The sequence below is a fragment of the Anser cygnoides genome, chromosome 1, assembly GCF_040182565.1.
Source record: "Anser cygnoides isolate HZ-2024a breed goose chromosome 1, Taihu_goose_T2T_genome, whole genome shotgun sequence".
In the NCBI taxonomy this organism is placed as follows: Eukaryota; Metazoa; Chordata; class Aves; order Anseriformes; family Anatidae; genus Anser; species Anser cygnoides.
In genome coordinates, this window is record NC_089873.1 from 53,982,251 (window position 1) to 54,007,467 (window position 25,217).

At 38.5% G+C, this 25,217-nt stretch overlaps 1 protein-coding gene across 11 annotated transcripts in view; it reads left to right on the forward strand.

Annotated features, from left to right (window-relative positions):
• Window positions 1–2,549: 2,549 nt before the first annotated feature.
• The window catches only part of PPFIA2 (PTPRF interacting protein alpha 2), a 348,861-nt gene continuing 326,193 nt past the window's right edge, over window positions 2,550–25,217 (forward strand). For 5 of the 11 annotated variants that reach the window (XM_066995693.1, XM_048061243.2, XM_066995711.1 and 2 more), the window contains exons 1-2: window positions 2,554–3,085; window positions 13,346–13,596. In XM_066995693.1, the coding sequence (XP_066851794.1) occupies window positions 13,348–13,596 (249 nt within the window). In that variant the 5' untranslated portion in view covers window positions 2,554–3,085; window positions 13,346–13,347. Of the gene's footprint in view, window positions 3,147–13,345; window positions 13,597–25,217 lie in introns of all 11 variants that reach the window. The other 6 variants (XM_048061251.2, XM_066995719.1, XM_066995740.1 and 3 more) reach the window with 5 other exon arrangements.

A 25,217-nucleotide genomic window follows, 5' to 3' on the forward strand; every position in this document is an offset into this window, starting at 1 on the left:
TAAGGGCAGGAGGTCAATTAGGACAACACTATGAGTAGCAGTAATAGACTTTCTGTGCTGGGTTTTTGCTTTAACAATTGAAAGGCAGTAGAGAGGATGACCATGCGGAGCTAAGGGACCAACAGGCTTCCCAAAGTATACTACAAATGTTTATAAATCTAATGACAATGAAAGAAGTCTGCCTGTTATACAGCTCTGCAAATAGCTGCCTCTGTGGAACACAGACTGGAATCTTTTCTAAGCTAAATGCTGAAAACAACCAGCTTGGGTGAGCAAGGACATTGAGCTCAACTCTCCCATATGGCTGGCAAATGGTTTAATCAATAAGTTGCTGTTTGGAAGAGGGAAAGAAGGAAGGATGTCATCAATGTCACTCACTTTAATCAATACTTTAAAGAAAAGAGTGATATGTCCAGCATACAGATCATGTTCTAACAAAAAAATAATAAAAAATAAAAAATAAAAAATAATAAAAAATAACAGTGATGAGTTCTAGAGAGTTTAAAGCTGAGAATCCTGATCTGGCATCCGTGCATTACCTTACTAAACACAAGGTAATGTGTTTCAACCCTGGAGAAAGGTGGAGGGGGTGGAGGGGCAATCAGATGTGCCCTTCTTTGAAGAAGTTCAGCCAGGTTAGGTGGATCTCTCCTGAACATGCCTGCTCTCTTGTGAGCCTTCAGAGCTGCTTAGTTTTTCCTTCCTCACCTAAAGCAAACCTCAGAGTTGTGAGACCCATATTTGTAATTCTCTGATGGACGACAGATCCTGCTTGCAGCTACAGTGTGTTAAGGCTAATGTTAGGTCTAATGGTATGTATGCTGCAGATGAATTAAATCAGTATAAAGGATTGGAATGGACAAGGACAGTGGCAAAAAGCTACCCGGAACAGTGGCACAGCTGGGAGAGACATTTTACTCTGGCCCTTTGAACCCATGCATTGTGCTTGAAAGGCCATGTTCTTGAAACAAACTCTGGTATGGCACCACTACTTCCTTTGCACTTGTTCTTCATGTCCATGTTGGCAACTATTCCCAGCTATTTGCTTTCTGTGGTACATTTGTATCCTCTGCATACTTCTGTTTTATACAATCCAGTGTCAGGAACCAGCAAGAGCGCAGGCTAGACCAGCCGCTGAGTGACCACAGCCTGGACAGGCTGTGTGGCTCCCTGCCCTCGGCTCCACCTTTCTAAGGTGGGTGAGGTGAAGTTGGATTTCTGAAGCAATGCAATCAATCCTGTGTGGGCAATACTTTTTTTTTTTTTTTTTCTGAAATATTTTGGGCAAGAACAAAGTTTGAGTAGTGGTTACAACACCCTCAAACCATGAGGAACCCAATTTCAAACTGACAACTTGAAAACCTCGATTTTAAATCATTTTCTGGTACTCATTTATTATGCTCCCCGTTCTACCGAGGCCTGCCACCAGCATCCCCTCAGCCCATCCCTCTCCCTCCCAGTCAGAGCAGCAGCGGAGGGGAACGGATGGTGTAGGGCGGGAGCGATGACAGGCACCAACGAGTGGCAACGGGCACCAAAGGGCGTCAAGGGGCGCCAAGGGGCTCCCTCACAGAGCCGGGCGCCTGGAGAGGGCCGGGGGCGCCAACGGCCGGGCACGCGCCCGCCCCCTGCCCTTCCTGACGCCCGCGGGGAGCGGTCGCGCTGAGGGGAGGCGAGGAGGCGTCGCTCTCTGGCTAGGATTGCGCCCTCGTGTCCTATTCTTTCTTTATATATGTATATATATATATATTTCTCTAAGAAGGACTGGGCGTGAGGGAACTAGCGCCGCTCGAGCCGCGAAGCAGCGGTAGCTGCCTCCGGGGAGCCGCGTGCGTGAGGCAGGGGCAGCAGACGCGATTACTTCAGAATTTATTTAAGGACTGGTGGAAACCACTGCGGCGGCTTCCAGGGGAAGTCCCCGCCGACGAGGAGCGCGCCCAGCCCAGCGGCGCCCGCAGCCGCCCTCCTTCCCTCCCTCCCTCCCTCCGCCGCCCCCGGCCATCGCCCGCTCCCGCCCGCGGCGGTGCCTCACGCCCGTGCTGCGGGCTCGGGGGCAGTTTGCCCACGCCTGGCATTTCTAAGTGCGCAACGTTAATTCCGTGCCTGGGCTGCTGGGCTGTAGCAGACACTCATTCCCGCTGCTTTGTCGCGGTGGGAGCGCAGCAGATGGCACGGTTTAAACACCACGCACCCGAGCTGACGAGATGTAGTGCCGCTCGCCAAGCGCTCGCTGTGGAGGAGCCCCGTTTGCCGCCCGGCTTTACACACGCGTCGCCCGGCCCTGGGCCAGGACGGCGCCGGGCAGCCGGTGGGCGGCAGCGATGGGGGCTCCTGCCGTGGGGACATGCCGTGGGGACATGCCCTGGGGGCTTGCTTGCCGTGGGGGCTTGCCCGCCGTGGGTGGCTCTGCCGGCCCGCGCTGCCGCGGCTGCCGCCCCGTAGCGCCCAGCTCAGCCCGGACACGGTGCCTGCCAGGCGGCGGTGGGCAGCGGCAGAGGGTTTCTCGCTGTAAAGCAGAAAGCCGCGGTCGCTTTTCATCACGCAGTCGTGCGTGCGTGTGGACCTCAGTCACGCGCGGAGGAAGAATTAGCCTGGGAGGTACTGAAGAACCAGGGGAGCCGGAGAGCACTCGGTTAAGTTTAACAAAAGATGAGAAATAAAAGAAAGATGCTTTCGCCCTGGCCCCTCCCCCCTGTAATATCTTGCCTCCAGCTGCAAAGATGCTGTTGCTTGAAAGGGGCTGCTGGAGCTTTAAGAGCCGCTCCCCCCCCCTCCTGCTCCTGACAATGGTCTGAGCCGAGCTCTGCTTCTCAAAGCAAAATTTGTAATATGCCATTTTTCCTATGGATGCTTCTCCTCTTGGCTGCTGACGAAGTGACCGAAGAAAATGCCGAGGTGCCAAGCAGCCAGTCTTGCCGGAGGACGAGTGCGGGGGCTTGGGGTTTCTCGGAGCAACGCCTGTGTCACCATTGCTAGGAAGATGCTCCAGGAGTGCTCGGCTGTGTGAGTCCCCGCTCGAAGCCGGTGGAGACTGCGGTTGTTATTGATCAAGTGAAATAGCAGACGCCGAAATAAAAGCCACTAGGTACTGAACCCTCTATTTCTGAGTTAGACCTTCCCTCCTTAGCCCCGACATCCTCTGGGAGGTGAGGTGCAAATGCAAAATCTTGCAATTTGCCTCTTGCTGTAGCGTGCGTTGTATTATTTAAATGTGTTTCTGTAATGGGAGTTGGGAGTTGGGGAATTTCAGAGGAAAAATCATGAAGCAACTTCTCTGTTGTTGTGATTAAGCGAGATACGACACAAAGAACAAATAGTTGGAATGAGTCCTTTATTTAAGGTACTGTTGTTGATCGCCCCTCCTGTGTAGAAGTGCAGGATGCTTCTGTTAAAGGTGATATCATAGTTTAGTGATGACTGGCAGGTAAGGAGTTAACTAGGAGGAGGAATATGCGTGTAATGCAACTCAGACAATAGGAAGGATTTTCCTTATGGAATTACACTATGCTGCTTTAGAGATCTTGCTGAGAACATTTGAAAAGACATAATCGCGGAAAGAAATGGTTTTATTAGCCACTGTGTCTGTTTAACTATTTGGAAAAAAAATAGCTTGTAAATGCAAAATATCCAGAATGATCCAATGAAATGAGTTTTCAAGCTGATGTCACTATGGACCGGCTAGAATATGGTAGTTAGATTTCTACTTCTCTTTCCTGCAGCAAAATTATAAGTAACTTAAAATGACTCCTCAACCTTGATGTGCAAATCAAGCAGCTGAATATAGAAAAAAAAACAAGCTTTTAAAATCAATTTTGGACAAAAAGGTGAAGCAATAAAATTAAATTTACATCTAAGGTGGTAGCCTTCAAGGTGAGCAAAATGAATGCTTGCCTAAGAGCCTTTGTCAGGCAGTAGCCAAGTATTATTCTGTGTTCTTATTCTCAGACCTTGCACAAGTGAATGAAGTCCAGCTGGTAAATTACTCCCAGGCTACATGCAAATGTACAGATGTTTGTTATAGCATTCACATTTAAAAAAAAAAAAAAAAAAGTAATTCCCAGACTCTTGGACAAACGAGAGAAGAGAAGATGTCAAATAGGGTGGGGTCCAATGAGAAGAAAGATGACAACTTTGTCATTTTCCACCTTTACAGCTTATATACCACAGACAATTCAAGTAGAAGTCAGTATTGGGGATGCACTTTCAAACCTGGTCCATACATGATTATCAGCACCTGTAGATAGAAGATATATGAGGATTGCTATCAATTTAGTTAGCAATGCCTTATATAACAACTCTAACTAAGGGTGGGCATACACTATGCTCTTTGTTGCAATTTTTGCCCGTTTACTCATCTGAAGGTCTAAACTGAGCTTCGAATTCCTAATTGAACTAATATTCAATTCACTCTTAATGGAGACATCATGCAGCTAACACTATAGATTGGATTTGACATTTTTTCATACAAGCTGAAAAATCTTTAATGCAATGACAGTGAACCACATTCTTTCCCCTCACTCATTTTAAACAGTGGTTGTTTTTTGTGAGTTGAATGCTTTGTGATTAGAGAGAAATCTTGGTCATGATTTCTCATAATATTGTAGGCTCTTGTCCAACAACATCCAGCATGCTCACTTATCAAGTGTAACATACATTTGTGTTCTTTATGCTCCTCTTTGGAGGCAGTAAAATGACAGGAGGTTGATGTCTTGCCTATATTAGTGACTTCCAACCATCTGTATAAACATATCCAGACCCACTGAAGTCCATGATAGAATTGTCATGAACTTAAGCAGCTGGGCTTCATGCAAATGATTGGAGAAAACACTGAAAAAGGCACCAATCAGCCTGGAAAGAATAGATTTTTCCATAATTTTTGTAGTAGATACACAGTGGATGAGGAAGAGTGTGTATTTAGAGAAGAGTGTGTATTTAGAGAACTTTAACATGCTGCTTCACAGGCTGCCATTGTGTATGCATGGCTGTGATACCTGAGCACTTCAGGTCTAGAAATACTATTAAAATAAGTACGTAAGCTTGAATTGGCTTAATTATTTCTAAGTAGAAGAATTCCACGGTTATTACATTGCCTAACTGTCAGCCTCTTTCTAGGAAGCTTTTAAGGGAAGCAGTAATTTGTCTGTATTCTGCTTCTTCCTCAAAAGCCCTCAGAGGGGGGTGAGATGGTTGTAAGGTCCTACACAGGTTCAGTATCTGTTGAAGTTTGTGAGAGTTGTGGGCTCTTCATGTGCTTCCTGAGCAAGGGAGTTGTCATGTCAGCTCTGTGCCTTCAGATGAACCTAAGAGAGTGTTTGTGTATTAACAGTAAAGTGCTGGTGACTTAAAATAAATATATTGCATTGAGGGATTGTTTTACTTGCATTTAGAATACCTGGTGAAAAGGTAAACATTTTACTGGAGAGATACCAACTTCAGTATCAGTGGAGTTTTTGTTTTTCTTTTTAAAGAAAAACACATTTGAAAAGTCTTCTTATGGTTGACTTGGATCATTCAAGCATAGTTTAAGCTATATTACTACAGGGCAAGTCAGCCTTTTTCTGGGGAAGTAACACAAGTTCTTTTTTTCTTTCAATCGAATAAAGAGATATGTAATGCATATTTAGGTATTAATGAGGCATCTGTCACCCTTTCCCTCCACTTCTTCCTCTTCTTTGCAGTCCTGGCTGTATGGGAAGTGTTGCAGAGAATAATGTACACAGAGACTTACTTGGTTTTCATCGACATGTGTGTTCCTGAAGATACGGGACGGAGGTGTTTAATCCACCACTTGCAGTTCCTGCACATCCACTGAAACAAATTCCAACTCCCTCAGTGTTCTTTGTGGGATGGTCATGTTCCCTCAGGTGTAACTCAGTGTGCCATCACTCGTACCCTGACAGAGCGAGATAGCTGTCTGGCCTGTTCCTCACCTACTCTTGAGGAACAGGATGCTTGATGAAGGTTTTCCTCATCCCTTTCCCTTCCTCCCCTAAATCCTTTTCTGGCTCAGTTTTCAGGGGGCAGCAACCAAGGGTTCTCCTCAAGTGTCACAAAGCTGTATGGACTTCCTAAATAGATGGTTGGGCACCACTGTTTTAATTATGATTTGATGTATCAAACTAGGAAACCAACCTGGATGCCTAAAGTAGTCTTTCTTAATCTTTTTATCTTCCTTTAATATGACCAGAGTCTTGGTACAGAAGTCCTTAGTAAATTACTTCAGTGGGAATTTACTCAGACTCTGCTAAGCTGACTCCTGATAGCTGGTTACAAATTTCTGAGTTTATTCTATTTAACACCAGGATATTTTTATTTTTATTTTTATTTTTTTTTTATTTTTATTATTTTTATTTTTATTTTTATTTTTATTATTTTTATTTTTATTTTTTATTTTTAAGAAAGAATGGTGTTAGGAAGCTTTTGTTTGTTTGTTTGTTTTTTCCCTGATGAGAATATGTGTCCATATTTTTATTTCTCTTTAACGGAGTATTCAGAAAAGTTCCTAAATGTACTGAGTACCTCATGAACTTATTTATATTATAAATATTGACTTGATATTCTGACCTCAAATAAGAACAACATTGATGTTTGAATTTTGGGGAAAAAATATTTATGTACTGTTTCTTCTTTTGTGATTCTAGAAAGAGCATATACCAATTAACTACTATCATTCCTTACATAGGTGTTCGCTTTACTGTGATTCGCTGGGTAGCTGAAAAATGTAAAGCATTAAATTCTTTTTTCAAACTTTTATTTTGTTTGAGGCATTTGAATGATAAGTAGAGCCAGAAAGCAAGTAGGGCCATTAAAAATTGAGCTATAAGACTTTTCAAACTTTAAGTTTACAATTTTCTAAGACATGGCAATTTATCTTCCAGTGATAAATCAGTGATAATTGTTTATTCTTCTTGTGTATGCTTTCTGACAAAGAGCAATTACCTGTATTTTTTTTTTTTTTTTTTTTTTAATGTTACCATGCTCATGAATACAATGAGGTGAGCCACAGCATGGGGTTGGCGGGTTGTTGTGTTTTTTGTTGTTTTTGTTTGTTTAGATTTATTTCAAATTTCCCTTCAGCCTCATGTAAGTGTATATTAAATTTCAGAATATCTGTGGTAAATAAGTAAATTCTTTGAACTTAAAGCTAGCTCCAGAAACATGGAATTATTCAGCGTGGAAGGGGCCTGTGGAGGTCATTTGTGCCAAGTGCTTGCTCAATGCAGGGACAATGTCAGAATAAGATCAGGTTGTTCAGAGTAAGTTTGGACAATAAAAGAAAAGTCAGCAATTATTTTACATTTCTGAAGTTTAAGGCAGAGATTTTTGCTTCTATTTCATCCAAGTATCTGAAAATTGTAACAGAAGTTACTTTGCAACTTAAAATTGTGGCAATGCAATTCATGTGTTCTGTTGCAAGCTTCAGAGAAGGGATTCTGGTGCTCCATGCACATTGCTGTTTGTGTTTGCTCATCCCTCGTTTACTGTAACTGTCAGCTCTGAATTCTTTTTCCCTAACAGGACTCATCAGAGATATGTAATGGTAATTGCCTTGTAGTAGTTGATAGGAATGTATTGATTATTAAAAGGAATATTACCCTGGGTAATAACAAAGATCTTAATACAGAAGCTGGCACATACAGACCAAATGGAGGCATTAAAATACATACAAAGACTAGATGAACTTATTTTTGTGTCTGAATTTCAGTGAGAACATGAACTTGAATGAGAAACTAACAACCTATTACATTTTCCAAAAAAAAATTAAAAAAAATCAGAAATGTAGAGAGCTGGAAAACTAAATCCTGAATCTTTTGGAGCTATCTCTGGCTGTACAGTTATATGCAGCCAGTAGTACGGCAAGGGAGCAGGAGTTCAAAGCATTGGCTGATAAGCATAAAAAGAAAACAAGAAATAGCCAGGTGTCAGTTTATGATTGTATTTAGTCTATTTAGTCTATTCAAAAGTCCTGGTTTAGAAAATCAAGACCTATCAGCCTAACCAGTCTTTGAAGCAGTTAAGAGTGGTGGCTGAAAAGGGAGTTTACCCATGGTCCCCATTTTAACCTCCTGAATTCTGTTCTGAGTGGAATTAATAATCTACATGGATTAACATAAACTATATACTTAAGACAAGTATCTACTGAACATGCATGGATCTGTTCTTCCTGAACTGTATCTAGATCCAGTAAGTCTGGCATGCATCTGACCTGTCTATGAAAAAAAAAAAAAAAGATGCCTGCATATTTAGTGAAATGTATGAGATATATCAAAACTTCTGTAAACTCATGGATCAGGCACAAAAATGCATGTGGCACCTTAGGTCTAAAACATAATAGAAGTGGGCCTGCCAATTTTTCTGAGCCTTTAAGAACTTCAGCTTTGAGTGTAGTTATGTCTTCCCCAGAAATACAGTTGAAAAAGACATATATTTTTCACAGAAAGAATGATTATTGTTGGTTATTTTACTAGAGAAATCACTTTAAGGGTTTGATGTTCGAAATCTTTCTTGTGTAAGATACACTTTAGCCTAACACAGATTTATAGTCTGTGATTAGTGGGTCAAGAGTAAGTAGTTATAGAGATGCCTTCTGATTTCAGTCTATGAAATATTTCAGTTGATTAAGTTACGAAACCAGAATCGAAAATTGTTGGGGTTTAGGGTTTTTTAATCACCACCTTCAGGTTTAAAATTTAAAATTACTTAGAAGGGAAATCAGAAGTTGCCCACTTTCCCAATTGGAAATTTAAAAATGTAATTACAACTACTCAGGGTGTGACCACATAAACAATCAGACCTAACTGTTCATAGCAATATTATTTTTATTTTATGTTTTAATGTAAATTCCACAGTTGTTTCCATCTGCATTGTGTTGGCTTGTATCTTTCTGTGCTTTCGGTGTGTGCAAACTAAATTCCTTTCAGCTATAATTAACCTGGAAGCTTGCTCTTAAATGTAATGCCCTGACCCCATGTGTGAACCACATCATCATGTGGTTAACCAGGGGTTGGCTGATATTTGTGCACCATCGGAAGGCTCTGGAAACTTCAAGAATTCATACAACTCCCTGGCATGATTCACTTGCTATATAAAGAACCAAATGCATATGAGCCTCACTATTTGTCCTCAGCTGCCAATCTTCTACTAGTAAATTGTGATCAGTCTGTTTGCTGACACTTACTCCTCTATTTACTTTTGTCAGTTTAATGTCCTTTCTCTGCTTTACCTGCCCTATCTTTTGTTGCAGCTGCCCTCACTGAACCTTGCTTTTCTTTTTTACTCTTTTTTTTTTTTTCATGCCTTTAAAATTCTTCAACTATTCACAGTATTTTGATTCCTTTCTTCTATCAAGCAGAAAATTTATAAAGGGTGCAATAAGGTCCTGGGGAAATGGCTCTGTTCTTAAACATGTGCTGGAAGAAGGCCAGAATTTCATGGGAATAGTGTTAAATGGTGGCAGCCTCAGGACATTGAAAGCATCCCATCTGCTGTCAGGTATGAGAGTGATAAATGCCAGATAACGTTTAAAAAAAAAAAAAAAAGAAAGAAAGAAGAAAAAAATGCTTTTCTAAAGGCAAGAAGATACAAATCATTGTAATTTGGGCAGCATTGCATATATTTCTTTCATGAAAAGCTGCAAGAAATCTTTGTTTGGGAGCCCCATAATAGACCTGCAATTATCTGAAATTTTGCTACTGTTTTCTGGGTTGATGACCCAGAAGAACCCTGATGAATTGAATTTCCTTCAGAGTTGTTCCAGTGTCCCCACTGTTGCCTCCCAGAAAAGATCCATGTGAGGACATGGTGCAGGATTCCCCTTTTTCCAGCTCCTCACCACTGCAAGCATCAACACATCCTTTCTGTCACGCCCTGCCAGCACTCCTGATCTGGCCCAGCTTAGCTTCCAGCTTTTCTATATTTGTCTCTAAGCTGAGCATGGGGAAAGGATGTATGTGGTTCCAACGGAACAGTGGCATTGATCTCCAAACAGTGAGAAAGCAATGTACATCACCAGTCTGAATGCAGGAACTGCTGTACCTTTTAAAGATTCTCCTGGGGCTGTGAGCTGTGGGAGAAAACTTCCAAATAGCAACTGCCTACATCAGGATCTGCTCACCTGCTCCCTGCCTCCTCTGCGGTCTTACTCACAGCCCAAGTTAGTTACTTGTGCCATGTCAGGATAATGCAGCCCAAGCTTTCAAAATAAACACAGTGCTTCATCTACCCCCCTCCCTGAATGCAGCAGCTTGCAGGGAGAAGGCATGTCAGGAACAGTCAACTTGTGATTTCCATGGCTGTCCCACAACCCTGTATACATGTGACTTCTCACATCCCCTTAATGACTATAGGAGGAGATTTTATTTCTATTTTGAGAAAGGTGCTAAGGTGGCAACAGTTGTCTACATAGAGGTTTCCCTACCTGTTATCCTCAACACAGCAATGTTGAAAAAGTGTGAAAAATTGCACTACCATGCTCACTCTGCCACTGTATATGAGCAGTGGTAGTGCATACCCTGCCATTCAAATGATAAACCTGCATGTGCAGGACATTGGAGGTAGTTGCTTGAATCATCATTCAGAGTACACCTGTGAGAATCCCCTGAGGCAAGAAATGTGCCCCATGAGATGCTGATGTGCCATCATGAGGCAGGAAAGGTTCAGTGACTGTCTGAATTATTGACTTTTCTCTTTTCTTGAAGAATGGGCATGCAGAGACTTTGGTCTCTGGCCACCCGATACATCCTAGAAAGGTGTGATTAAACTGAGAAAGTGGCAGATGGCCTTGGATGTTTTATCCCTCCCTTTGCTCACTGTCAACTTGACCGTCCCAAACTGGTTAGCCACAGGTGGCACCTGGGTGGAGGCGCTCCAGAGAGTGGTGGCCACTCTGAGTGAAATGTCCTCGCATGACACATGAGGATCATGGAGGCAAGACAGCGCTGGTAGTCCCACATCTCAAGATATGTGTGGACAGTGGACAAAGAGTTACATCAGCACAAATTCCCAAAAGCTGGGAATTTTTCTCTGCAGGCAAATTGAAGTGTAGGAGGATGGGTACTAGTTCATTCTGCTGGTGCAGCTGCAGAATTTAGTCACTCCCTGTCTGTGGTGCCTCACAGTACACACTGTCCATACTCAGAAGACAGAGTGGCAGGAACCATGAAACTCAGTTTCTAATGGTGCAAATGTCTTTAAACGTGAAGGTTTTTATGGTGATGGAGGCACTGATGTATTAATGTCATCTCAATATGAAAGGACATTGTGGTGCTTCCTAGTAGTGGAGCCTATAGTTTCAGAGAGGAAAAGGTTTCTGGGGTAGAAAATTTTGAAGCTCATGAGTAATGGAGATACACAGCATTGGACCCTGAGTAAATTTACCTGACCTTTATATTGGAGATACAAGGAACTTCAGCATGTATCACTTTAAGCTATTATCAGCTTCTCTTGCACCTAATTAATTGCTAAGCTGTAAAATGGCCACAAACAACATTTACCTTGCCTTCATAACAGACATTTTAAAAACAGGATTGAGACCAACCTGAAACTTCAGTAGTGAAGCTATTGCCTATGAAAGCTGTGCAGTAGTAGCTGATAATTCATGCTGAAATACCAGTGTTTGGTGCCAACTTCCCTCGTTATCACATTTGCTGAAGAACTGAAAATTAATACTAAATTCTGCATGAACATTCTGAATGTGACTGAGACCAGCTAATCCTAGTGAAGCTATGTTGATTTTCCAGAAAATCTTAGCAGCAAGCAATTTTAGCATAAGGATTGTTTATGATTTAATGATGATAAGAAGAGTTACTTTTAATGAATTAAGTATATTGTCTTAGCTCTTTTTTTCCCTGTTGTATGGGATGTCTTTAGGTTATCATCATAGGATGTCTTGGGTTGAAAGAGACCTTAAAGATTGTCTAGTTCCAACCCCCCTGCCATGGGCAGGGATGCCACCCACTAGTTCAGGTTGTCCACAGCCTTGTTCAACGTGTTCTTGAACACAAAACCAACTCACAGACCAACAAGGTTATGTTCTGTAACAGAACTTCCAGCCAGAACTTCCATTTCTCGTAATTTTCACTGTCACAAATTCAGTTTTCCTACTTTGGGAAAGCAGACCAGATTTAAGAATACATAGAGCTAACAGTCGTATAAGACTGTGAAATTGTGAGAATCTCATATGATGGCACACTTAACAATAGAAGTACATCAACAACATGTATTGCAGACAAAGTTTACATCTATAAGAACCACAGCAAACATGTACATAAGGATTTTAACTTCCACAAGAGGAATGAAAAGCACCTGGGTCCCACTTGCTGAGATAAAGGGTTTCCAGGAGTTGCTACAATATGAGAATTTTCAGAAATTAAGACTCAACTATGTAAAAAGTTGTCTGCTGTACTTAGTCATACTAGAAAAACAACTTCTGATTCTTTGGGTGACTTTCTATTTCTATAGTAGATGCCATCTATTACTAACACAATCTTTTATCTGATTTTTTTTTTTTAATCTAAGCTTTGAGACCTGTCATATTTTTGATTTTGTTTGTTTGTTTTTTTCCATCTGCTGAATGCACTATCTCTTAGCATAAGCATCTCCCCATATACATTCTAAGGTTTTGAGATTTACATTATCTTTATAAATGATGAATGGGACTAGGTAATACTACTTGTTCTGCTTCAGTCTGTTCTTACAAAATAAACAACAGTGATTCTCTCCCTAGTAATTCAATCTGCATAAGATATCACAGGGATGGTAATTAGCAGAGGGTTTCTAGTTCTTGACCTCTTGCTGAACAAGCTCACTGGAGAATAATTTCCCCTGAGGGTGGGAATAACTAGATAGAAAAATAGATTAACCTGGTATTGTTAAGGCAGCATGATATTGGATCAATGGTTAGCCTGAGATGTACTGTAGAAATGCCTAGAGCAGGACAAAATCCAGCAATTAATAGCAACTACTGGCATCAATGCCAACAATTCAGCAATGATATAAAGTAAGAGAGGGAGGCTGAAATTGCAGAGCAGGTCTTTTTTGTCACTTTAAAAGAGTGCTATTTACAAAGCTACTAATAATTTAAAATATTTGGTTACCCTCCATCTCCATACAGTCCTTCTTCCTTCAGTTTAGGATGCACATTCAAAATGTTTGCTGTGTGGAGTTAGTCACTGTATTTAATTGCTGTCTATCGATCATCTGATTAACATTGAAAGCACAAAGTTTAGATGAGGGAACAATGCAATAATCTACTAACTGTATCCATGTGACAGAGTTAATTCCTCTTATGAAATCCCCTCAAATATTTTTCTACTGAGGAGCTTTTTCTTGGTTTGTATTTTTAAAGAGATGATGTGCGAAGTGATGCCCACGATAAACGAGGACACCCCGATGAGTCAACGGGGGTCCCAAAGCAGTGGCTCGGACTCAGATTCTCACTTTGAGCAGCTGATGGTGAACATGCTGGATGAAAGGGACCGTCTCCTTGACACTCTTCGGGAGACGCAGGAAAGCTTGTCACTTGCACAGCAACGCCTACAGGATGTCATCTATGACAGAGACTCCCTCCAGCGACAGCTTAACTCAGCACTGCCTCAGGTATGTAGCTTATACATTTTTTTTTAGGTTCACCAGTTTTCTAGTTAATCATTGACTTTAACCCTAATCCGTATGTATTCCTTGAGGGCCAAATTCTGCTCCCATTGAGGTCAGCTGCAGAACTCCTATGGATTACATAGTATCTGGCTTTCCCTCCTTGGGACCTGTCTTCTCTTCAATGTTGTGAGCAGGAGTAATGTTGTTGACTCCAAGGAGAGCAAGATGAAGGCCTATAGCTACTGGTTCTTTTGGCTGTTGCTCTAGCACTTGAAACAGATTAGGGATCATTTAAATTAAAGATCTAATTGTGAGAATGAAGAAAAAAGAATAAGGAAATTTCCTACAGACTCTATTCCAGATAAGAGTTTTTAACTAGCATTACAACAAATAAAACTAGTTTATGTAGGTCAAATAATGTACTTATCACAAAAGGAAAACAAACTGGCATCTTCATATTTTTGTTCAATTTTAAAATAATTATATAAGTATCATTATATAAAATTATTTTTGTCTCTTTTAGGAACTTAAAATACATTACTTCAGTTAAATAATAATTTAATGCTATATTTCAGCCTTATATTTCCGTATAAAATTATTTTTCATTAGTATTAAAAGCAAAGAAATATAAGAGTTCAGCCTGCATATCTGCTCTGAGGTTTGAAATACACCATGTGTCAAAAAGCAGTTTTTCTCCATGTTATTTTCTTTGCATTTCCCAACTGTCTCTTGCTAGAGGGTTTGATTGTAACCCTGAGAGCCTGGGCATAGTCGTCTACCTGTTAGACAGTGACTAGAGACACAGACAGAGAGAGGAAGCTGTGACTGTAAGAAAGTGGAAAGGATAAATCGAATTAGTAAGTTCTTGAAGACAGAAAAGGAAAAAGGTACCCACTGGAGCTGGAAAGGGAAACAGTTGCTTAAGGACTGACCACAGAAGGATATTGGAATACCATGGGATAGGACTGAAAAGGAGAGACTGTAATCATTTGAAAGTATTGGTTTTGCACCCCAAGGACTATCTTCAGGCAATAAGAATGGCTCCACTTGGCTTGGGTCAAACAAAAAGGAGCAGCAATGATCCTGATATACAGTAAAATCAATGGGTTTTGCTTGTTTGTTTTTCTCAAATTTGTAGGCAATTGACCCTTTCTATTTCTATTTCTATTCTACATAGAATAATGTAAAAGAATAAGCAAAAAACAGCATATATTATTTATTCTAATATTTCTTGCAAGAAATATGAAGAAGAGAGAAGGTTCTGCATTTGTGAACCTCCCTATTCAGTGTGCTGCTTAGTACAGAGGCACTCACTACTGAGCCCATAATGAGGTGTTCCTATTGAGAGCTAGCAGGTGTCTAAGCCTTCATGTTTATGTGCCGCACAAAAGCCAAACTCTTGCTAAAATCTAGGAGATTAGCTAAGGAAAAAAATGTTCAGCAGCAATGTGATACAGTACCTAAAACAAACAGAAATTTTAAGGAACTAGAACATGATGTGATTTTAAATTTTAATAGCAAATTTAAATTTTAATAGTAAATGTTGGTGGTGTGTGGCTTTGAACTGTAGGGCCCTGCAGCCCCTACAAGTAATTTATTTGTCAGATGCACACTTAGCATTTACGCCATACACACTTCAGGTAGTATTCATCCACACATATAAAAGTAGAGCTGCAAGGTTAACATAGAAGAAACTGTATGACATACTGCTTACACTTCAAAAAAGAACCAGATTTTTTTTTTCCCATCAGTTAGATAGTCTAGATCTTCATGTAAGTAATTCAGTTCTGTAAAAATCTGTTTTTATAAATACAGAACACTGGCTTAGTAATATAGCATTCTCATAATATAGTCTTCCAAGAAAATAACTTGCATGACTGCCATGCTATTTAGCTTCCTTTCTGGACCTGGGAAATCCTACATAGTACTTTTATCATTTTCTTTTTTGTTTAAGGTGTTATGAATGGCAAGTTTGCAGTGCTAGCTGCTTGACTTAGATCTATGACAAAATGCTACCAAGTACTTTTATTATTGAGAGGAAGAATTCTGTGTTCACTCAATTTAGAAGAATACATAAGTACTCTATATGATAGAATCATAGAATCGTTGAGGTTGGAACAGACCTTCAAGATCATCTGGTCCAACCATACCCCTACCATCAATGATGACTATTATTTAGTTATAAAGTAACATCTACTGAGTCTTGCTTTATCTGAATATATTTATCTCTTGATTCCTTGAAAGGTTTTCAGAACAATTATTTCTTAGCATTTACATAGTGCTTTGCATCTAAAAAGTACAAGTGACACAGTTATGTTCTGACACATTTTTGTTAGGGCACTGATTTTGTTTGTTGTCTTAAGAAACAGTTGAAAATATAGAATGAATCACGGAATCATAGGAAGGTTTAAGTTGGAAGGGACCCTAAAGATCATCTAGTTCTGACACCCCTGCCATTGGCAGGGACACCTTCCACTAGACCAGGGTGCGCAAAGCTCCATCCAGCCTGGCCTTAAACACTTCTAGGGATAAGGCATTCACAACTTCTCTGGGTAACCTGTCCCAGTACCTCACCACCCTCATAATGAAGAATTTCTTCCTTATATATAATCTAAATCTACCTTTTTACTTTAAAGCCATCACCCCTTGTATTACTACATGCCCTTGTAAAAAGGCCCTCTCCATGTTTCTTGTAGACCTCCTTTAGCTAGGAAGGCAGCTATAAAGTCTCCCCAGGCTGAACAACCCCAACTCTCTCAGCCTTTCTTCATAGGAGAGGTGCACCAGCTCTCTGATAATCTTTGTGGCCCTTCTCTGGACGTGATCCAGGAAGACCATGCCCTTCTTATGTTGGAGGCCCCAGAGCTGAATGCAGTACTGGAAGTGGCATCTCACAATAGTGGAGTAGAGGGGGAAAATCACCTCGCTTGACCTGCTGGCCACACTTCTTTTGATGGAACCCAAGATATGGTTGGCACTTTGAACTGCAAGCACATATTGCTGAGTCACGTTGAGTTTCTCATTAGCCAACACCTCCAAGTCTTTCTCTCCAGGGCTGCTCTCAAACCATTCCTTGCCCAGCCTGTATTTGTGCTTAGGATTGCCCTGATCTAGGTGCAGGACCTTGCACTTGGCTTTGTTCAACTTCATGAGGTTAACATGGGCCCACTTCTCAAGCCTTAGTGAAGCCATGTTGGCTGTCACCAATCGCTTCTTTGTTTTCCATGTGCTTTAGCGTAGCTTCCAGGAGGATTTGCTCATGATCTTGCTGGGCACAGGGGTGAAACTGACTGGCCTGCTGTTCTGCTAGTTTTCCTTTTTTCCTGTTTTAAAAATGGGGGTTATGTTTTCCTCTTCCAGTCAGTGGGAACTTCTAGCTTTCCTAGCCTGATCCCTGGCTACTTGGACAATGTCTCTGTATTCCTTCCAGGCTATCTGTCTTTGTTTCCACCCTTTGTAGGCTTCCTTCTTCTGTTAGAGTTTGGCCAGGAGCTCCTTGTTCATCTATGCATGTCTCCTGGCATTTTTGCTTGACTTCCTCTTTGTTGGGATGCATTGCTCCTGAGCTTGAAGGAAGTGATCCTTGAATATTAGCCAACTTTCCTGGATCCGTCTTCCCTCCAGGGCTTTATCCAATGGTACTCTACCAACCAACTACCTGAAGAAGCCAAAGTCAGCTCTCCTGAAGTTCAGGTTAGTGAGCTTCCATGCACCCACTTTGCTGCCCTTAGGACCTTTTCATGGTCACAGCAGCCAACGCTGCCCTTAAGCTTCACATTCCCCACCAGTCCTTCCTAGTTGGTCAGAATGATGTCCAGCATAGCACGTCTCCTCATTGGCTCCTCTATCACTTGGAGAAGGAAGTTATCATCAATGCATTGCAGGAACCTCCTGGATTGCTTATGCTCTGCTGTGCTGTCCCCCCAACAGATATCAGGGTGGTTGAAGTCCCTCTATGAGGACCAGGGCTTGTGAATAGGATCTGGAAAATTAATTGCATTTTTCATAAGTAGAATCTGGACAAAAGGAACCCACATAATATCTGTGGGAATAAATGAACCATTGAAAAATCTTATCTGATTGGAAATAATTAATAATATTAAATACGGAGGTTGGGATATTAGTTAATGCTGTTACAGCTACAGTTGAAGCCAAATACTATAACCAAAATGCAAAATATGTGTTTAGATGGCTCTAAGTTTCTATAATATTCTAAACTGCAACAGGGCAATGTATAGTTATCTATTTCTTTTAATTTTGAGTTGCAGATATTTAGTTGTCCTGTTATATTGCTATAATTGAAATATTGTTTAGTTCTATTAGTTTAGCAGTCATAACCTTATGAACATCTGTGTTTAACAGAACAGATATGTTTAAGGAAGGAGGAAAAAATGAGCAGGCAATTACAGATCAATTGGACTAAATGTAATTACAGAGAAGACTTTAAAATTTATTTTGGAGGAAAAAGTAATAATAAGTCAAAAAGTTAATGTAAAATTGTGACAAGGATTTACCCAAATTATCTTTATGTGGGGTAACTGAATATCGCTTTTTGATACCCCAAGTGTTAGACTAGGGAACTATGACATCCCTAAACTAGCTATTTTCTTAAGTGGCCACTACTTCTTCTGAAGTAGTCACTTAAATGACTACGTTTACGTTAGTAAGGTAAATGATAAACAACAGATAGGAAAAAATGTCACTTATAGTAGACATTGACAGGATGAAAGGAAGTTAGTAGAAGCAGTTCATTAAGAATATGTTTGGGGATCAATTTTTGTTATTAATTTGAACACAGGAAATAGGAGCATGACAGTAGAAATTTTAGATGACAAAATTATGTCAAATATTCAACTAAGAGAATGAACATGATATTACAGCAGAACAAGAGTAATAAGGTGGGATGAAATAGCACAGTGCAAAGATGAGGACCCTATCTCTAGCAGTTAATGAAGACAAAATATGTTCTGGCCTTTTATTTATCAGTAGTAGAGAGGGAAAATACATGTTATAGAATGATTGTAGGCAACTATTGAGAGGTGAGTGTGAATAAGGCAAATATAATTTGGTGATGCTTTACATAAAAGATTTGTATTAGAAATAGGCAAGTATTATTGAACCAAGGAGTGGTTTGAACCTTATTGTCTGTGTTTTGGCTCAGTAGTGATTGAAAGCCAATTGCATGTTGGAAGAGATTCAGAAAAAGACTGCTAGAGCAAAGAGGCGATAACTTCTGCATGAAAAGACTAACTGAAATTTTCTTGCTTCTGGGGAAACTATGTTGAGAATGAATAGGAGTGATTTTGTAAATTTTCTTGGAGAGGCAGTAAGATGGAGAGGCTAGGTAAAGATGAGTGAAAAGTTTTAAGCTAAAAATAATGTTGATGGATGAACGAATTAATATAAGGTGCCATGAATAAAGATATATCACTCATCAGAGAAAGGTCTTGAATTATCAAGAAATGACATTTAGAATCCATCTTTCTCAGAAAAATACAGGGTCTATGCAAACTGTTTTTGAGATGAAGCTGGTGTGAAAGACATTATAGAGCATAGTACATTTGGTTAACTTTGAACTTGACCCAGAACACCCCTTCATGTTTTTTATTTCAAACTGTGGAGAGATTCCACTTTGTTCAATCAGTCCACTTTGTGGAATCAGTCACAATGGTAAAAAGAAACATGAGTCTGAAACTAAACTACTAAAACTATTAGAATTACGTGGTTGTACACTTAAGTTGAGAAGTGTTCTGTGCATATTCAAAATCTAGTTCACAAGTGGTCTTGTTTATTCCTTGCAAGGCTGCGTGTTGACAGTGGAAACCTCCAAAGAAAGTGCACATGGGTCTGCACTGCATGTTCCCTTACATCAGGAGTTTATTGTATCTAGGTCGTGACTCTAGAGTCCAGTAAAAAATATATATATATATATATGTATACATATATATATATAACTCTACTGTAATGGGGAAGCATATGATTTAAATAATTAACACTATGTTTTTATTTTCTTGTAGTAAAATTACAAAGTTCTTTTTCTGTAGCATAAAAACTGCTATGCCAAAGTAAATTTTCTGTTGTTAGAAACTGACTTCTGTTCTGAGAGGTGGATGAGAATGTTTTGTTACTTGCAACTTTCTCAAGCAAATTTCACCACAATTTCATCTAAGCTAAATTGTCTGGAAAATATCACCAGTATTATTTGGCCTATAAACAAACACTGAAAAAAATACAATTGATCTCACTAACTTAAAATCATAAGGATCTCAAGAGTTGTGGTAATTATAAATGTTGTGTTCTGATAAAAAATGCTGAATTAGGCTTACTTCATGATTGCTTTATTATTTCTTTAAATCTTTCAAAAACAAGTTTTAAGGTATGGAAGATGCTGGGGTAATGTTTATATGAAGATGTTCATAGGTCATTAATCTAGTCAAATATGTATATTTTATTCATTAATAATGCAATTGGTCAGTGATTTATTTAGAAATTAACCTAATATTCACAGAATCACAGAGTGGTTGAAGTTGGAAGGTGACCATTTCTGACCCATCTGCTCCAGCAGGGTCAGCTAGAGCAGAACCATGTCCAGGCAGCTTTTGGTTATCTCCAAGGATAGAGACTCCACAACTTCTCTAGGCAACTTGTGCCAGTGTTTGGTTATTCTCCCAGGAAAGAAAGGTTCCTGATGTTCAAGTGGAACATCCTGTGTTTCAGTTTGTACCTATTACCTCTTTAATATTTTATTACTAGAAAAAAGGGATAACACTGTGGCACAGGCCTATGGCTGTGTGAGATGATGAAATAGAACAGTTTTTAGAGCACTTTAAAGACCTTATAGTGCTGAAATGGATCCCAATAATTGTCAAAGTCAGGACAATTTCTCTGTTAGTTGTCAAAGTCATTCTCTTTCTCCTGCCCAGCACTGGAAATTTAGCTAGACATCACTGGACTCTTTTTTGAGGGATCAGTGTAAATGTGTAACAACTTTTCATTCTAATGAATAACTTTCAGATTGAATCTGAACTAATAGCAGAATTATATTATGAATGATTTTGAAAAAAATAATTCTGAATTAAGTTTTTAAATGCAATGGTTTCATTTTGTCAAATATTTGTATAATTTAAATGAAAATGCTAAATTATTTTAAAGTCCTTTGACTAAAAATATTGAAATTTTAACTTTGATTTTTTATTAAGTGAATGTAATTTTGTGAAAGATTTGTGCATATTTCATAAAATAATCAGTTTTTATTTTAAACATTGCTAAGGAATTCGCACTTCAGAGTCCATGCTTAGAGAAATGCTATTACAAGGCTGAATAATAATCTGAGAGCAAACTGTAAGTGAAGCATTTTTCCAGTTGAAAGTGGTAGATCATGACCTACATTCATTGACCAGGGCTTTGATATTTATGGTATCACATTGATTTTCTTCAGTCTTCATATAAAAAATCATTTTTTTAAGAGAAAATTCATAGATCACGTAAATGTCATACATTGCTGAAGTTATGCTGACATTTTCAAATGGGTTATATATGTTGGAGCATAGGTTTTTGTTTTTTTTTTTGATTTAAGGAATACATAGGATATATAGTTCTAATTGAATGATTTATTTCTAGGATGTTACTTGTGTTTTGATGTCCTTTACTGTGCAGTTGCTTTTGTACAGAAAGCCTAAGTTCTGATTTCACTGAGAATTTATTTTAGCAGAATTGTCTTTGCATGGTTGTAACTTGTTTCATGTTCTGGTGATCAGACTCTGTATCTAAACCTAAACTTTTATAGTACAATTCACCCCAACTAATAAAGCTGTCTAAAAGTTAAGCTTTCAATCTTAATCTTACAGAATTTCTCTATAAGAAAATGAGGAAGAATAGGCCCATCAGAAAGGGCAGTTCATTTTGTAAATTCATTAATGACTATCTTGGGTGTTTAACTTTTAGATAGCTAAATTTACATGAAGTGAATTCTTCTGTGCACATGTATGGAAAAAGTGGACATCTTGAAACTACAGTAGTCTAAACATGCTATTCTTTGCTAGAGATGATAGAGTATAAATTCTATGGAGGGACTACTGGAACTCAGGGTGTCCAAACTCGCTGCAAAGCAGGGCTTGCTATCCAGGCCTATAAAGAGTGTGTTACTGACAAATATTAATCTATTTCTGAGGCAACATCCTCTTCTGAGAAATTGTACAGCACTAACAACAAACTATATTAATGGTGAAGAACCACCAAAGATATACTTTTTAATTTCATAAAATACATAATAAAATAACTTTATGAAAGACCTAATATTAAATGTATAGGAGAACAATTGAATTCTCTGTCTCTATATTAGCCTCTTTAAATGTTATTTAAAATATCTTTACCAAGAATCTCTACAACACATGGGGAAACATACAGTACTAAAGAATTAAAGTTGGACTTTTTTTGTCTTCATAAGAAACATGTAAAGGAAAAGATTCTAGTTTCTTACTCTACTTTTTTTTTTTTAATTTATTATTTTTTCCCAACAAGTTTCTGTGTATTGTGATTACAATGAATCTCTCTAGTGGATATCTAAATACCTGGTTCTAATTAAGCATTAATTGCTCAAGATGTTGCTAGAAGTGACCGAAATATATATTTTTTTCTTTTTTCTCTAATGAATACTATTATTAGCATTATTTGAAAATATGTTCTTTCTGGTTATAACTAGTAGAATTCTTTGATCACTCCTAGTACCCCTCACATTTCAGCTAAACACTAATTGTTAGTTACAATAATTCAATAACAAAATCCACAATAGAAATATACTGATAGTCATTAAGGTTTTATTTCATCTAATAAGATACCACTTATTTGGAAATGCTTACTGGAGGCAAGATAGAAGGGAAAATCCTAAAAGGGAAATGCAATGACCTTGTTTTATTGAACCAGTTTATGTAATTTCATCAGTGTTAAGCTTTAATATGATTCTGTTTAGAGAAGTTTGTTGATAGCCTTGCAGTTTCTTCCAATACTGACAAACAATGAATGTTTTACTGCCAGAGACAGGAAAGGTATAGGAAGGTAACAGTCAGTAAGGCCTTATTCCGAGCCCCTCCTTCACTTTTCTCTGTGTGTGTGTGTGTGTTTTTTAATGTTTCAATGTGTGTACATGTATAGTGACATAGTGACGTAGCTATAAAATAGCAACCAGAAAAAGCATACAAATTCTTAAATAACTGAAAACTGTTTTTGTTCATTTAAGTCTGTATACTTGTTAAGTAATTTCAGGTGTTGCTGTTTGAGTAGAAATAGATGATTGACCCATAGTATTGTTCTTAAAATAGCTTATGTTCTTGTGATGAAGACGGAATGATGTGTTTTCTCCCAGTTTCATTTATTTCTGGTTATGCTGAAAACCATACAGTAGACTAACAATGCTATCCTGTATATTTGAATGAATAATGAGAACTTTTTTTAAGTGCTAAAAACCTTGTCATGTAAGAAGAGCTTCTGTAAGATTTCCATTAATTTTCTTTATATTGCAAGATTTTTTTTCCTCACATTTCTACAGAATAATTTGAAAATTCCAAAAAGTGAAATGGAGACCATATCCCATGTATCTGAGGTAGAAGTTCTGAGCTTTCTGTGTCAGAAGTTCAGTGAGGCACTATTAAACATAAATATTAAGTTAATTCTAGTAGAGTAAATGTTGAGGTAAATACTTTTTGTTACAGGATTTAAGTCTACAAAGGAGAGACAGAGCCTCTGGAATTCAAAGGAAACTTGGTCTGAATTTTTGGGTAGACCTGTGTGGTGCCAGGAGTTGGACTCGATGATCCTTATGGGTCCCTTCCAACTTGGGATATTCTATGATTCTATGATTCATTATTGTTACACTGGTTTAAATGAGACACAGTGCTGAACTGTTAGTTGTGGCCAACCTTAGGAACACTTAATAGATTCAACTCTTACCTTCCTCAGTTACTTACAGAACATGTATCCATGGCTGTTTCTTTCCTACATAAAAGTGAATAAAACTTGTTTGCATGGTATTAAATACCAATTTTATTATGTTGATGATACCTAAGTAATATTATCTGTCAAAACAGAGTCTGGCTCTAGCACTGGCATGGGTAGGTCAACACTTTAGTTGGCTCCCGTTTTAGATTTTATTGAAATAGAATTTGAATAATATTGAAATATTATTGAATGAATAATATTGAAATAGATTGAAATAGATTTATTTTATTGAAATGAATAGATTTATTTTATTGAAATGAATAATATTGAAATATTGAAATAATAATATTGAAATAGATTTATTTTATTGAAACTGCCAGCATATTCCCAACAGAGCACAATCATACATACAAGCATACATATGAGTAATTACTTGAATTCTTTTCAAGTATGATTTTATTTTCTTGCACTCATGAAGTTCTGTATATTCAGTAGCAAAAAAAAAACAAACTGTGGGCTTTATAATAAATACTTGATGACTGAAGAGGACTGATGTGACAGTCCAGCAGAAGGAAAAGCTGTTGATAAAAGAAAAAAGACAGAAACACAAATAGAGGAGAAGGATCATGTGGTAAATGCCTGAAGGTAGCAACAAGACTATGTACTCCCATTTCACTCTAAATCTGCTTCATAAACATGGCTGTACCAATTATTTTAGCTTGAACTACGTACATCAACTGCTACATTAACTATTGATGCTTCATTATCTCAGTGCTTATAAAGACACGACTGAATGTGAGATAAAAATAAAATGACTCTGGTCAACAAAATAGAGCAGAGATGGTTATCCAAGTTATAAATATATGCAAGTTATAAATGGCTGTTGCCATGAAAAATCATAGACTGTAGTTTTATGAACAGCTATAGTCACGGCAAGGAAAAACAGGAAAAAATAAGTTAATTTAATAAAGCTTAGCTCTGATGGGATGCTCTTTGCTCGTGTCCTTGAAAGTAGATGATGTAGAACATCATCCACGAAGAATAGAAATGCAGGACAAAAATGTAGCTTCTTGAAAATACATATTCCTTCATTAATAATTTCTCTGTTAAAAACAAAGAAAATGCATAATATTTAATAATCAGCTTTTGGAAGTGTCTCATTCAGTCTGTCTTCCCATACTAACACATATTTGCTTAAAAACATAAGACGATGTTAGAGACTTGATTTTTTTCCAAAGTTCACATAATTTAGCTCTCACTGAAGTCTGTGGAGTTTTCCTGGTGTCTCTGAAGAAAATAAATTATGTTGTTGAATGTGCATGTTTCATGTGGTCCCCAGGTGTCTGAATTTCTATGTATAGAAGTTATGTGCCATACATATACTGCAGTAACCTTGTTTTACTTAATATAACATTTCTACAGTCTACTTAAGAATCTGTTCCAAATCATCATTTGATGAGTATATCTTATCCTTTAAGTATTCTTTTCATAGAGTTGGAATCAGATTATGATGGTTTCTTTTTGAATTTCCGGTGTTTTTCTGCATATTTTAGCAGGCGTGAGTTGTAAAAAAAATAGCAATACTGTGACAGGCAATTTGTTATGACAGTTAATAATCTTTCAGAACAGGTAGATGACATTAAATACAACTTGGAGACCTACAGTAAGGTCCTCTGTTGGAGGTTAGTTTA